Here is a 14,441-nt window from a genome sequence, read left to right as displayed (position 1 = left end):
GTGCTTTGCATTGTTTTTATGCTTACATGGTAGACAACCTGACGAATGACCGTTTAGCTACGTCTTGGCAAATTTGTTATATTTGTTTTCCGATAGAAATAACTGGAAATATCACTATTTACATAGTCTTACTTATAAGGTTTGGTTTGGTTTATTTTGTTTAACGTCCTATTAACAGCTAAGGTCATTTAAGGACGGCCTCCCGTGCGTGCGACATGCATGCGTGTGGTGAGTGCGTATGTGTGTTTTGGGAGGCTGTGGTATGTTCGTGTTAAGTCTCCTTGTGATAGGCCGGAACCTTTGCCGATTTAAAGTGCTACCTCACTGAAGCATACTGCCGAAGACACCCAGCAGCACACCCCACCCGGTCACATTATACTGACAACGGGCGAACCAGTCGTCCCACTCCAAATATGCTGAGCGCTAAGCAGGAGTAGCAACTACCATTTTTTAAGACTCTGGTATGTCTCGGCTAGGGGACAGAACCAAAAGTCTTCCTCACAGGGGCGAACGCTCAACTAAATTTATAAAAAATTGAAGTTACCATAATCAAAATTATTGCTCTGTCATGTTTCAAACCTGTCTTTAACTGTTGCACAATGGCTCACAATGGCTAATCCACTTGAGAAAAACCAAGTAAATCAGCATCTTTACCAAACTTCTTTGCAAGGCCGTTCAATATGACCTTTTTTGGTAATCACGTAACACTATTTTAGCCAATCAGAAAGTGTGAACAAATATTATGCAAATGATTTATATCAATAGGGGATATTACTTATTTCTTTTTTGTTCTTCTTTTTTCATAAATCTTGAAGTTTTCAGCTTTGAAGAATTTAATTGATTCATTGATCACAGATGTACAGTCCTAACAGGGTTTTGATCAACAACGCAAGGTTTCAAGGGGTTGATGAAGACCATGTTGAAGGTCTTCGGATATTTGAATGTGACTGAGGATGTAGCATATTAGACCAGGGACCTGTTAATATGATTACAGATCAGGGGACCAGGGACCTTTTGATATGATTACAGATGTGGTATATGAACCAAATGTTAGTTGTTGTGACCGCTGATGTGTTTTATGGACCAGAAGCCTTTTCATGCTACTGCAGATGTGGTATATGGACCAGGGGCCCTTTAATCGAACTACAGATGTGATATATGGACCAGACCCCTTTTAATGTGACTCTGGACGTTGGAATAAATCAACAGCATCAGCATGTGATAAGCTCTATGACCAGCACACTAACGTACCATATTCCAAAAATATACATGTAGTTATTGTAAAACAGATAAAATAACAATCTCTATGAATGGTGATCCGAAGCAAGCTAGTCATCACTCTTAAAACAGTTTCCCCAAGATATTTTACCTTTAAAGGTAATCTGTGTGCCATGAGAGGGCTTTTTGAGGATAATACTACAAAGCACTAATTTGTTTTAAAGAAACGTTAGGAGGGGTTCAATGTACTTGCTAGTGAATTGGGTTTGCTCATTGGTAGTATCTCCGGATGGACGAGTGGAGGAAATTGGAGATAGAGAAGAAACAAGAATTGGGGAAATCGATAGAAATGCAAAACAAAAAGAAAATTTATTGATAACGTGTTGTTCACTGCGTTAATACCTGAAATTGTTATTATTCGCTATTACATATCTCTTGTTGATGCTTCAGACCAACATTGCTTAAAATCCTTTACCTACAGACGAATAAGGATAATAATTATGTATATCCATTATCCTAGTTGACATCACATTTTCGGCCCCTGGAATGGAGGCTCATATTTTATACATAATTCAGGGATAATGTTGACCAGTTTGTTCAAACTTTTTTAATCCTTACATATTTTAAAGACTTACCTTCATCACCAGCGTTTGAAATTTTGGTGAACAAAAAATTTCATCGCCAATTTATCTTTTATGTTAGTATCGTTTTTATATATCATAACATGTCAAAAAACAATGCAATTTTAATATCATTTATACATGCTAAGGAGTAAATTAAAATACATCTTGAATTATGTAGCATATATTAAATGCTTATTATAGTCCCTATCAAAGGGTTTCATAACAGAGTGAGGGCGCAGGGTTATGGAGGTGAAAGGTCACGCGCAGTGATTTTACTATATATACCTATTACACGGTAACAGTAGCTACCCAGCCACTGAAACAGACTGCATCACTAATGGACACAAGTCAAGGTCAGTTTGTGTTTACATCATTTTAAGGTTGGAATTTATCTACTATTTGTTCTTATGCAATGGATTCCGTTGATGTATTGATTCTGTGTCATAGCTTTGTGAGAAGGTTACGGGATGATTTGACAGGTTCATGGTCAAATTTAGGTTTCGACCTTGACTCGGTTCGCGTCCATTGTGTAGGAAAAGGGGGCAGTCGGGTTCGCGACATCTCATCTATGTCTACCTCAATTTCTGAAATCCACCCTAAAGTTGTACTGTTGCAAATCGGTGGTAATGATTTGGATTCTGTGAATCACGAGGATATTAAGGATCGTTTAGCAAGTGACTTACTTTCCATAGCACAGTGGCTTCGCGCGGGATTCGGTGTAACCCACGTTGGAATAATGCAACTTTTTTATCGTGCTAAGACAAGATCGATAGCGGTTAGTTTGTATAACAGAGGTGTAGACTTCGTTAACAGTAACATCAAATTAATGTGTGATCAGTCGGAAGGATGTTTTTATTGGAGACACAAGGGTCTGAAGACCGCAGCCTTTGTTTGCTTAAACAAAGATGGCGTACATCTTTCACCCGCGGGCCTTCGCAAGTTCAAGTACTCTGTGCGTGGGGCAATCCTGCAGGGCATACGATTGGCTAAAAGCAGCAACTCTGACCCTCGTGACCTTTCCATATAAGGTTGGTAGTACTACGGTCTATTTCGCGCATGTGCGAGATTTTGTTTACTTCCGCCCAGGGCCGTTCTTTGTGTACAAATTAAATTAGAAACTAGATCGCTTCTGTACCGTTCAGAATTGACTTAAGAGAGCAGACATGTTTATGAATAAGTCGGTATCATTTGTTAGTCTGTTTGTATTTGGATTAGTGTATTAATTATATATCGGTTTATACTCGGCTTGCTAGTTAAAATAGGTCATGATCCTACTAACCGATTTGTTTAGTTCATTCACGGAAACGGTATTACGTTGAATTGTGCAGAATTAGGCCTAATTAAAGAACGTGGTCACTTTACATCAGAGGACATTGTCGTGCACTTATGAATGATATCTATCATATAACTAGTGATTATTAGCTTGTTAACAATTAACACATTGTCGTATGGCAAAAGCTACATTAGATTGTATATGTTACTCGAGCTTTAAACTTGTAATGTTGGGTAACATGAGCTTAAGTAGAAAATGTATTACTCCTAATCAAATAACGTGATGACAATATGCTGCCCTGGATTATTATCAGGTTTAAATAACTATGATCAAAGTTCATACGGTTTAGTACCTTGTGTCTAGTTGATCAACTTTTTTGTTTATATTGTGCATCATTAATTGTTGTGCAGGACTTTCTGTCCGGTTGAACAACATTTGTTTATGTTGTGCAGGACCTTGTGTCCGGTTGAACAACATTTTGGTTTATATTGTGCATAATGAATTGTTGTGCAGGACCTTGTGTCCGGTTGAACAACTTGTTGTTGATATTGTGAATAGTTAATTGTTGTGCAGGACCTTGTGTCCGCTTGAACAACATTTTGTTGATATTGTGCATAGTTAATTGTTGTGCAGGAACTTGTGTCCGGTTGAACAACATTGTTGATATTGTGCATAGTTAATTGTTGTGCAGGACCTTGTGTCCGGTTGAACAACTTTTGCTTTATATTGTGCATATTAATTGTTGTGCAGGACCTTGTGTTCGGTTGAACAACATTTCCTGTGGCACAAACATCGGTTATGTGTTTATATTTTTTTGAGGACATAGTTCGTTCCTTCGATTTCATTTTCAGGCTCCACCGGACCTATCCGGAGATCTCGCAGAAGGGCGGCGGTTAACCATAGCATTATATCTAGGCCACATACCCAGTCAGGGAGGAATGTCACTGACGTAACAACAGCAGCAAATGTTACTGCGGCAGCTGTTGTAGCAGCACCCAATTTTCCATCAACAAAGGACATTGCTGCTGAACTTTTGTCTCAGATGATAGCGAAGGGCATCGCTATTCAGCAACCCACTTTGGGTTCAACTAATGCATCATCTGACCAAACAATGCCCCACTCAAGTCAGCAGAGGCAGTCTGGGTTAGTCACAGACCCAATAGCAGTGATGGCAGGCCAGGATAACCTGCCTATTAATGCACCAGCAGCGGCAGTAGGATCTGCCTTTTCAACAACACCAGCAGCGGCAGCTGGATCAGCATTGCAAACAGCAACGGGCCCACAAACAGGATCATCGACGTATGACAATTCCATCCAGTCGCCCATCAATCATGTAGTTAATAGCTTGACAGGTATTGCAAGTGTTCCAAAATCGTACAGCAGCATTTCCCGACCCCTTGACGTACATATTGATGCTAAAGTAAAAGCAAAAATAATGAGTCACGAATTCATTGAATTCGGATCATTATTATCGACATCATCGCATCCCGATCAGTTCCGTATTCAATTGAATGGGGATAATATTTCGTTAGTCCCCAACACAAAAACCTTTCAAATTAAAAGTATTGAACAATGGGTGCAAGCATTTCATGTTTTTGTTTCGGTATACATTCAGGCTCACCCATCCAAAACTGTCAATCTCATGAAGTATGCTGATACAATTCAGACATTAGCCAGACGCTCGGGATTTGCTGCTGCTATGTTTTACGATACTAATTTTCGGAAGTGGCTACAGGTCAACTCCGTCATGCCTTGGGATGAGCTCAATAATGAGTTGTATATGCATGCTTTAGGAATAGGTTTAAGGTCATCTCAGAAAGGGAATGCCCAGCAGTCCTTTCCAGGTAACAAACCCAACAAATTCCCAAAGGGTAAATGTTGGGACTTCCTCAAGACTGGATCATGTTCCCGGGGGGCACAATGCAAATTCACACACACATGTCCCAAATGTGGAGGACAACACAGCTTGCAACAATGTAAAAAGAATGATTCGCAAGGGGCAGGGGCAAAACCAGCACCCTCCCAATCCTCAAATAAATCGTAAATCAGATAGCATAAATTACAAACAATCAGGAAATTACTTACCAACACCAGTCAAATTTGAAATTTTGTTTCCATATTTAAGAGGCTACGACTTTGGTAAAGTTCAATTTTTACAAGACGGTTTCAAAGTTGGTTTTAAACTGCAATATCGGGGGCTTAGACAGTATCGGGAATCTGTCAACTTAAAATCTGCAAAAGATAAAATTGAGGTGCTCCGCCGAAAAATTTCACATGAAATATCAATGGGGAGAATTGCTGGTCCGTTTATCAGTGCACCCTTTGAAAATTTACAGATTTCCCCATTAGGTCTTGTCCCTAAAAAAGAGCCAAATGAGTTCCGTTTAATTCACCATCTCTCCTTTCCAGACGGTGCTTCGATCAATGACGGTATTGCCCCTGAGGATGTTTCAGTTAAATATCAAACCGTTTCAGATGCAATTGGCTTGATTAAGTATTTTGGGAAGGGTGCTCTTATGGCAAAAACAGATATTGAGAATGCATTTCGCATTATTCCTATTCATCCACAAGATCACAATCTTTTAGGAATGAAAGTCGGAGAGCATTATTATTATGACAAGGTTCTCCCTATGGGTTGTTCTGTATCATGTCGTTTGTTTGAAGAATTTAGTACAGCTCTGCATTGGGTTTTACAAAATAAATTACAGACAGCAGGTGTTACCCATGTTTTGGATGATTTTCTGTTTGTTGCTCCCAAAAACTCAAATAAATGTCAGACAGATTTAGAAAATTTTCTAAATCTGTGCAAACAGGTCTGTATTCCAATTAAACATAGTAAAACTGTATTACCATGCACTACCATAACATTCCTTGGGATTGAACTAGATAGTATCCGAATGCAAGCTAGGTTACCTAACGATAAGCTAGTGAAAATACGCAATCTGTTAGCCAGTTTTCAGCAAAAAGCAAAAGTAACACTTCGTGAACTACAATCGTTGATAGGCTTGCTGAATTTTGCTTGTAGTGTGATAACTCCTGGTCGTCCATTTTTACGTAGATTGATAGATCTAACAAGAGGCTTGACAAAACCCAATCACCACGTCAGACTAAACAGAGAAGCCAAAGCCGATATCAGAGCTTGGCTACATTTCATACAATCTTATAATGGGGTCACCTTGTTCCTGTCGGATATATGGGAGTCATCGGCACGTTTACATTTCTATACAGATGCTAGTGGAATAGGTTTTGGAGCGGTTTTGGGAACAAAGTGGTTTTTCAGAAAATGGTCAAAAGATGTTGAGTCTTTTCACATAACAATTAAAGAACTTTTTCCTATAGTCCTTGCTGTCCAGCTTTGGGGGAATTATCTTCAGAATAAGTGTGTACTTTTTCATTGTGATAACTCGGCAGTTGTCGCAGTGTTGACATCACATACCAGCAAAGATTCAACTATAATGAAATTAGTACGGAAGCTTGTGGTTAAATCACTACAATTAAATTTCATGTTTCGTGCAGAGCACATCATGGGGAAACGAAATGTGTTAGCTGATCATCTGTCTCGTTTACAGGTAGACAGTTTTCGGCTATTGGCCCCGCAAATGGACAACGAGGCAACACCCATACCGGACAATCTGTTGACCATCTGACAACGCATGTTCAGAGCCTTTTGAAGGATGCTATCGCTTTCAAACACAAGCACTGTATAGACGTGCTTTCCAGGCCTTACATCAATTTGTAAACAGGGATTTTCATTTACAAACATGCTTGCCCACTACAGTAGGCACTTTGGTCTACTTTATTGCGCATTTGTCTCAGCAAAAAATGGCAGCAGCTACAGTGTCGACTTATACAGCAGCTATCGGTTACATCAACCGCTTAGCCGGTCACCCGGACCCAACTCAATCATTCATTGTAAAGAAAATATTGACTAGTATTCAGAGGGGTTCTTATCGTCCAGATACACGACTACCCATTACACCAAACATACTGAACAAACTAGTTCATTCCTTACCTCACATAGCTTCGTCACATTATCAAGCATGCATGCTAAAAGCAATGTATCTGTTAGCATTTCATGCCTTTTTACGCGTAGGTGAAATCACAATAAACAAATCTACTTCGCATGTCTTACAATTTGACGATGCCAAGATCATTTTGGCTGGCTCAAGACCTTCCACTCTAGAGTTGACGTTTAGGTCATTTAAGGGTCATTACAATATTCGTCCTGTCACCCTAGCAATTCATGCTAAGAGTCAGGAACTTTCCACCTGCCCAGTCACAGCTTTGTACCAATACATTCAATTAAGGGGTGTCTTACCAGGTCCATTATTCACATTCCCAGGAAATATCCCAGTATCTTACCAACACTTCAGTGTATGTCTCAGAAACTCCCTGACATGGGCAGGCTTTCAGCCAAACCAGTATACCAGTCATAGTTTCCGTATTGGGGCTGCCAGCACAGCTGCAGCGACGGGGGTTCCAGATGAGGAAATACAACAAATGGGCAGGTGGAAGTCGTTGGCTTTCAAACGCTATATACGGCTCCCTACTCTTTATGACATACCAACCCCGTTATACTAACGGTTGCTTTCACAGCAAGCTGTAGCTAAACATTTCAATCTTTAAGACATCCATTCACTTCACTGTTGGGTTTGGTCTGGACTAGTTTAGCTCAACCTGGGCATAGGGTCGAGGTTGTTAGGAGTCTGTTCAATCTGTACATTTTTTATGTGTTTCTATGTTATATTGTTCAAACTGTACATTTTTTATGTGTTCTAGGTTATATAAACTTGGTACAGAATTTCCGTCAATAACTTACCAAATCCTACTGCATTCTTGCTAAATTTGAATGGCAATGTACATGCGATTGTTTTCATTTCATAGTACTCATAATATCAGTTGAAGTGGATACCAACCTGGGCATAGGGTCGAGGTTGATTCTTCTTCTTGATTGATGTATGTATATTAAAAGTCATAAATAATCTGTACACCTGATTTAAATATTGTATGTCTTTCAATAATTTGTGTTATTGATATCCAGATAACCTGGGCATAGGGTCGAGGTTTCTGGATCTAGTCGTGTACATATATATACCAGTTATCTTTAATTTTATGGATGGGCGACTGGATGCTGAATACATGGTGTTTCTTTGTATTGGAGAAACTAATTTGAACAATTCAATGTATACATGTTTGGGGTTTACCCCCTTTGAGTTTGATTACCCATAACGTTTTTCGGCGTTGATGTGTTATTGATATCCAGATAACCTGGGCATAGGGTCGAGGTTTCTGGATCTAGTCGTGTACATATATATACCAGTTATCTTTAATTTTACGGATGGGCGACTGGATGCTGAATACATGGTGTTTCTTTGTATTGGAGAAACTAATTTGGACAATTCAGTGTATACATGTTTGGGGTTTACCCCTTTTAGTTTGATTACTCATAACGTTTTCCGGCGTTGAATATAACACTGTCCTAATTTGTGATAATATCTTGGGATTGGTGTGCTTATAACATTCCCATGTTTCCATACCTTTTCTTTGTCACAAACTCTTATTGTTTTATGTTTAAATGCTTGAAAATACGTTATTTGTATCTTAATTTTTGTGTGTGGAATGCAGGCGTTTTGTAAGTGCCTGGATATCAGACTTTTATCATCATATCATTCCACTTTTGCTGTGGATCTCTTATAGATGCAACGTAAGCTTTACTATGCATATATGTATGACATGTAACTGTTTTCTTTATGGTAATGCGTTGAGCATCTGTTTTAAATGTATATCAGCAGTTTTATAACTCATGCATCACATATGAATTATTATATTATACATTAATTCGGACACGACTTCGGGTGGGTTATGGTTCCTGATCATTAGGATAATCAGATACCATTGTGGCGGTTTTGTATCCCCACCTTGGACCAAAGTTCGATTCATATGGTTGATTTTATGAATATCAACTTGTATTGCAAGTTTGTTTCAATTGTCGTTTAATAAATAAACGGCCAATTTCAATTCAATCTATGGGTTTAGTTGTTTGTCTTCTTTGGTCAACAAGCTTGTCATGTCCGAAGTCATGTATAATAAACAATTAAAATGCAATTTTAATATCATTTATACATGCTAAGGAGTAAATTAAAATACATCTTGAATTATGTAGCATACATTAAATGCTTATTATAGTCCCTATCAAAGGGTTTCATAACAGAGTGAGGGCGCAGGGTTATGGAGGTGAAAGGTCACGCGCAGTGATTTTACTATATATACCTATTACACGGTAACAGTAGCTACCCAGCCACTGAAACAGACTGCATCACTAATGGACACAAGTCAAGGTCAGTTTGTGTTTACATCATTTTAAGGTTGGAATTTATCTACCCGCCTCCTCCCCAGCATCCTCCTTTTGTTATACTATGTTACTTGTATCAATTTTAAACATTTTATGTCGACATGATTATATCATTGAATTTCTGGATATTGTATGTGGTCAATTTTTGTAACCACCTTTACATCTAAGTTTCACACATATGAGTATTTTGTTGTAACTTAAGTTTTTAGTTTAAGGTTTTGTATCCCCACCTTGGACCAAAGTTCGATTCATATGGTTGATTTTATGAATATCAACTTGTATTGCAAGTTTGTTTCAATTGTCGTTTAATAAATAAACGGCCAATTTCAATTCAATCTATGGGTTTAGTTGTTTGTCTTCTTTGGTCAACAAGCTTGTCATGTCCGAAGTCGCGTATAAATGAATATTAATTTAGATATAGGTAATCACCATTTTTCTGTTTACGCTTTATATCTGCGAGCTATTCATATCACAAAACATAAAATAATCGACCATTCTGTAGACTATCATAATTTATGAACCACACACGACTCTGTCAGATATGTCTTGACTACATAATTGAATGCACTGATCTTTAAGAAATAAATACAACGTTCTCTGCACTAACATGCTAGACAACATGACTTAACTTGGATTAATAAATTATTCATGAACTAGAGTACACTAGGTACTCCTACACTAGATATATTGTGTCATTGAGTTGTTACACTTTGTCACGCATTCATTTTGAGAAGGGCGCATCCGGTCTTCAAGCTGTCTTCGGATACCTGAGTGCAAATAGGTCTGTCACAACGCCTTTTCCTCTTGTTTGTGTTGTATTGTAGCAATTAGTTTCTTACATTAAAACGATGTCTTGACATACTTAGATAACAGACTGAATACACGTGCTGCCGTTTCGTAACAAAACACGTGGACGATTAACTGTCATTGTCTCAGTGGCGTGTGTGGATTTATTACTAACTAATGTTCCAAATGAATCACTTCTTCTATTAAATCAACAGTCTAATCATATGGATTCTTTGCTGAAATATATATATATGCAAATGATGTCCCACTTATTTTTCGTGCGAGCCTCCCAAACCAAGTCGGCCAATGATAGAGGATGATATGTGAACAAGGCATGACACTTAATAATAACTTCCTCTGATGACAACTTACCAAGATAAGGTCAAATAATGTATTTGACCTCGATTATTTTTTCTTTCATCTTCACTTAACAAGAATACGTACAAAAGCACATTACTATAACGGTTTTTTGTCGGCATCTAAGCGTTCTTAAGCAAGCATCCGACTTCAACATCTGCATCTCATTTACCATATTTCATTTAAATCTGGCATCGCTACCGCCGTTTCAAAACCTTGATAACATTTCTCTATTTGCTAACTATATCTACAAATGAGTACTTCAAAAGGTATTTTCTGAGCCAAATGACCTGTCGCGTTGACCTTTTCGTGGAATATTCAAAGGCGACCCTAGTGGTGCATAAGTATGCCAATCTGCTAATTGATGTTTCGGTGTATCATCGAGTATAAAATACATGTGTACAAATTGTGGAGAAACTTGACGGTGATCAATGCAATATCGTATATTGTATCCAAACTACTCACAAAATACAAGCGATTTGGTTTGATATAAAACAAATATAAAACAAGAGATCCCAGAGGGATCTTGGCGCCCCCCATTGAAGGATCTTTATAGGTTCCATGTCAGATTGATATTTTCTCTACTTTTCCCTTCCTCTAAGTCTTACTAATCTGTGTAAATTCAGAAACAGCCCTCAAGTACTATTCAAACAAGGGGAACCTATATATAAAATTTAAGATTGAGCAATAATGGCTGTCTGTCGGCCCTGTTGTTTTCAGATTGGTCCCAAAATGCAATACCACGGACCAAGGGGAACCTACATTTGAAATTTGAGAAAGATCCCTTCAGTACCTTCTGTAAAATAGCGATAACAAACTTCAATTCTCAAAATCCAAGATGGCTGTCTGTCGGCTATGTTGTTTTCCGATTAGTCTCAAAATGCAATGTGCATAACTAGCACCAAGGGGAACCTACATATGAAATTTGAGAAAGATCCTTTCAGCAATTTCTGAGAAATAGCGATAACAAACTTCAATTGTCAAAAGCCAAGATGGCTGCCTATCGGCCATGTTGTTTTCCGATTGGTCTCAAAATGCAATATGCATAAATAAGCGCTGAGAGGAACCTACATATGAAATTTGAGAATGATCCCTTCAGCACTCTCTTAGAAATAGCGATAACAAACTTCAATTGTCAAAATCCAAGATGGCTGCCTGTCGGCCATGTTTTTCGATTAGTCTCAAAATGCAATGTACATAACTACATTTATGTAGGCACCAAGGGGAACCTACATATGAAATTTGAGAAAGAGAAAGATCCCTTCAGCACTTTCTTAGAAATAGCGATAACAAACTTCAATTGTCAAAATCCAAGATGGCTGCCTGTCGGCCATGTTGTTTTCCGATTGGTCTCAAAATAGAATAAGCGTAACTAGAAACCAAGGGCAACCTCCCAATGAAATTTGAGAAAGATCCCTTCAGTGCTGTCTGAGAAATAGCGATAACAGACTTCAATTGTCAAAATCCAAGATGGTTTCCTATCGGCCATGTTGTTTTCCGATTAGTCTCAAAATGCAATGTGCATAACTAGCACCAAGGGGAACCTACATATGAAATTTGAGAAGATCCCTTTGACACATTCTGAGTAATAGCGATAACAAACTTCAATTGTCAAAATACAAGATGGCTGCCTGTCGGCCATGTTGTTTTCTGACTGGTCATAAAATCCAATATGCATAACTAGGGACCCAGGGCAACCAACAAATAAAATTTCAGAAAGATCCTTCCAGCAATTTCTGGGAAATAGCGATAACAAACTTCAATTGTCAAAATCCAAGATGGCTGCCTATCGGCCATGTTGTTTTCAGATTGGTCTCAAAATGCAATATGCATAAATAAGCGCTAAGAGGAACCTCCCAATGAAATTTGAGAAAGATCCCTTCAGTGCTTTCTGAGAAATAGCGATAACAAACTTCAATTGTCAAAATCCAAGATGGCTGCCTGTCGGCCATGTTGTTTTCCGATTAGTCTCAAAATGCAATATGCATAACTAGGAAAACAAGAGGAACCTACATATGATATTTGAGAAAGATCCCTTCAGCACTTTCTTAGAAATAGCGATAACGAACTTCAATTGTCAAAATCCAAGATGGCTGCCTGTCGGCCATGTTGTTTTCCGATTAGTCTCAAAATGCAATATGCATAACTAGGAAACAAGAGGAACCTACATATGATATTTGAGAAAGATCCCTTCAGCACTTTCTTAGAAATAGCGATAACGAACTTCAATTGTCAAAATCCAAGATGGCTGCCTGTCGGCCATGTTGTTTTCCGATCAGTCTCAAAATGCAATGTGCATAACAAGGCACCAAGGGGAACCTACATATGAAATTTGAGAAAGATCCCTTCAGTACTTTCGGAGAAATAGCGATAACAAACTTCAATTGTCAAATTTAAGATGGCTGCCTGTCGGCCATGTTGTTTTCAGATTGGTCTCAAAATAGAATATGCATAACTAGGCACCAAGGGGAACTTGTATATGAAATTTGAGAAATATCCCTTCAGTACTTTCTGAGAAATAGCGATAACAAACTTCAATTGTTAAAATCCAAGATGGCTGCCTGTCGGCCATGTTGTTTTCCGATTAGTCTCAAAATGCAATGTGCATAACTAAGCGCCAAGGGCAAACTACAAATGAAATTTGCGAAAGATCCCTTCAGTACTTTCGGAGAAATAGCGATAACAAACTTGATTTTTCAAATTCAAGATGGCTGCCTGTCGGCCATGTTGTTTTCCGATTAGTCTCAAATTGCAATATGCATAACTAGGAAACAAGAGGAACCTACATATCAAATTTGAGAAAGATCCCTTCAGCACTTTCTTAGAAACAGCGATAACAAAGTTCAATTGTCAAAATCCAAGATGGCTGCCTGTCGGCCATGTTGTTTTCCGATTAGTCTCAAAATGCAATGTGCATAACAAGGCACCAAGGGGAACCTACATATGAAATTTGAGAAAGATCCCTTCAGTACTTTCTGAGAAATAGCGATAACAAGAATTGTTTACGGACGGAGGGACGGACGGACGACGGACCATGGACGCAGGGCGATTTGAATAGCCCATGCCACCATCTGACGATGGTGGGCTAAAAATATGCCATTTGCGCATTAGGTTGATAATAAAATTATTAACAAAATTGATTTTTTTTTAAAATTTTGCATGTACTATTTTGTTTGCCAAAAACCACTCGACCATGTTCCGGCTGTTCCAACGACTGACACAAAAATTAATCCTGACTGTCGATAAGGCGGGAATTATAAAGGAGGTGGTGCATAGGAGGGCTAAATCAGCCCACAGCGATTTTTTTCCCGGAAACATATTTTTGTCAAAAGCATAATATCCCCGATTATGTGGGAGGAATTAATTTCAAGTCCTCAATGTATATATTCTTTTTTTGGTGATTTCATTATTTCCCCATCAAACTGCATAAGAAGCTAATGTTTTGACCACTAACTATTATAGAACATATTTTTATTTCCTATTTGTGAAACAAATTCACCCCATTTGTTTAAGGTTTAATTTTGTATATGTATCATCACGCTCCGTGACACTTAAATTAAATTTCAGCCTAATTTGATGTATTCTTTGTGAAATTCATTGTTTTTAACTTTTCATTTAAAGTCTAATACCACAAAGTTATTGATGGAGTACTATCAAAATCTTCAGGTTAGAAATAATCTATGGATATTCATAAACATTTAATGAAACAAATTTATTTGGTGAATTACTGGATATGCCAAGATTTTATTATTGTTAAATGCATACACCCCCAATTTTGGACAACATATCAAAGTACCGAAAGTACTGAAAATAGAGACAAATGCTAAAAATC

General features: G+C 38.1%; 1 protein-coding gene and 1 long non-coding RNA gene across 2 annotated transcripts; both read left to right on the top strand.

Annotated features, from left to right (window-relative positions):
• Positions 1-1,963: 1,963 nt before the first annotated feature.
• On the top strand, positions 1,964-5,158 carry LOC117338971. Its single transcript, XM_033900336.1, has 2 exons — positions 1,964-2,194; positions 3,966-5,158. The coding sequence occupies exons 1-2, from the start codon at positions 2,179-2,181 to the stop codon at positions 5,156-5,158; spliced, it is 1,209 nt and encodes a 402-aa protein (XP_033756227.1). The 5' UTR covers positions 1,964-2,178.
• Positions 5,159-8,311: 3,153 nt separating this feature from the next.
• On the top strand, positions 8,312-9,801 carry LOC117339823. The gene is made up of 2 exons (XR_004535326.1): positions 8,312-9,017; positions 9,682-9,801. It is a non-coding gene; the product is annotated as an uncharacterized LOC117339823 (long non-coding RNA).
• The last annotated feature ends 4,640 nt before the right edge of the window (positions 9,802-14,441 follow it).

The sequence above is a fragment of the Pecten maximus genome, chromosome 12, assembly GCF_902652985.1.
Source record: "Pecten maximus chromosome 12, xPecMax1.1, whole genome shotgun sequence".
NCBI lineage: Eukaryota > Metazoa > Mollusca > Bivalvia > Pectinida > Pectinidae > Pecten > Pecten maximus.
This window is presented reverse-complemented; position numbering and strand designations above follow the sequence as displayed.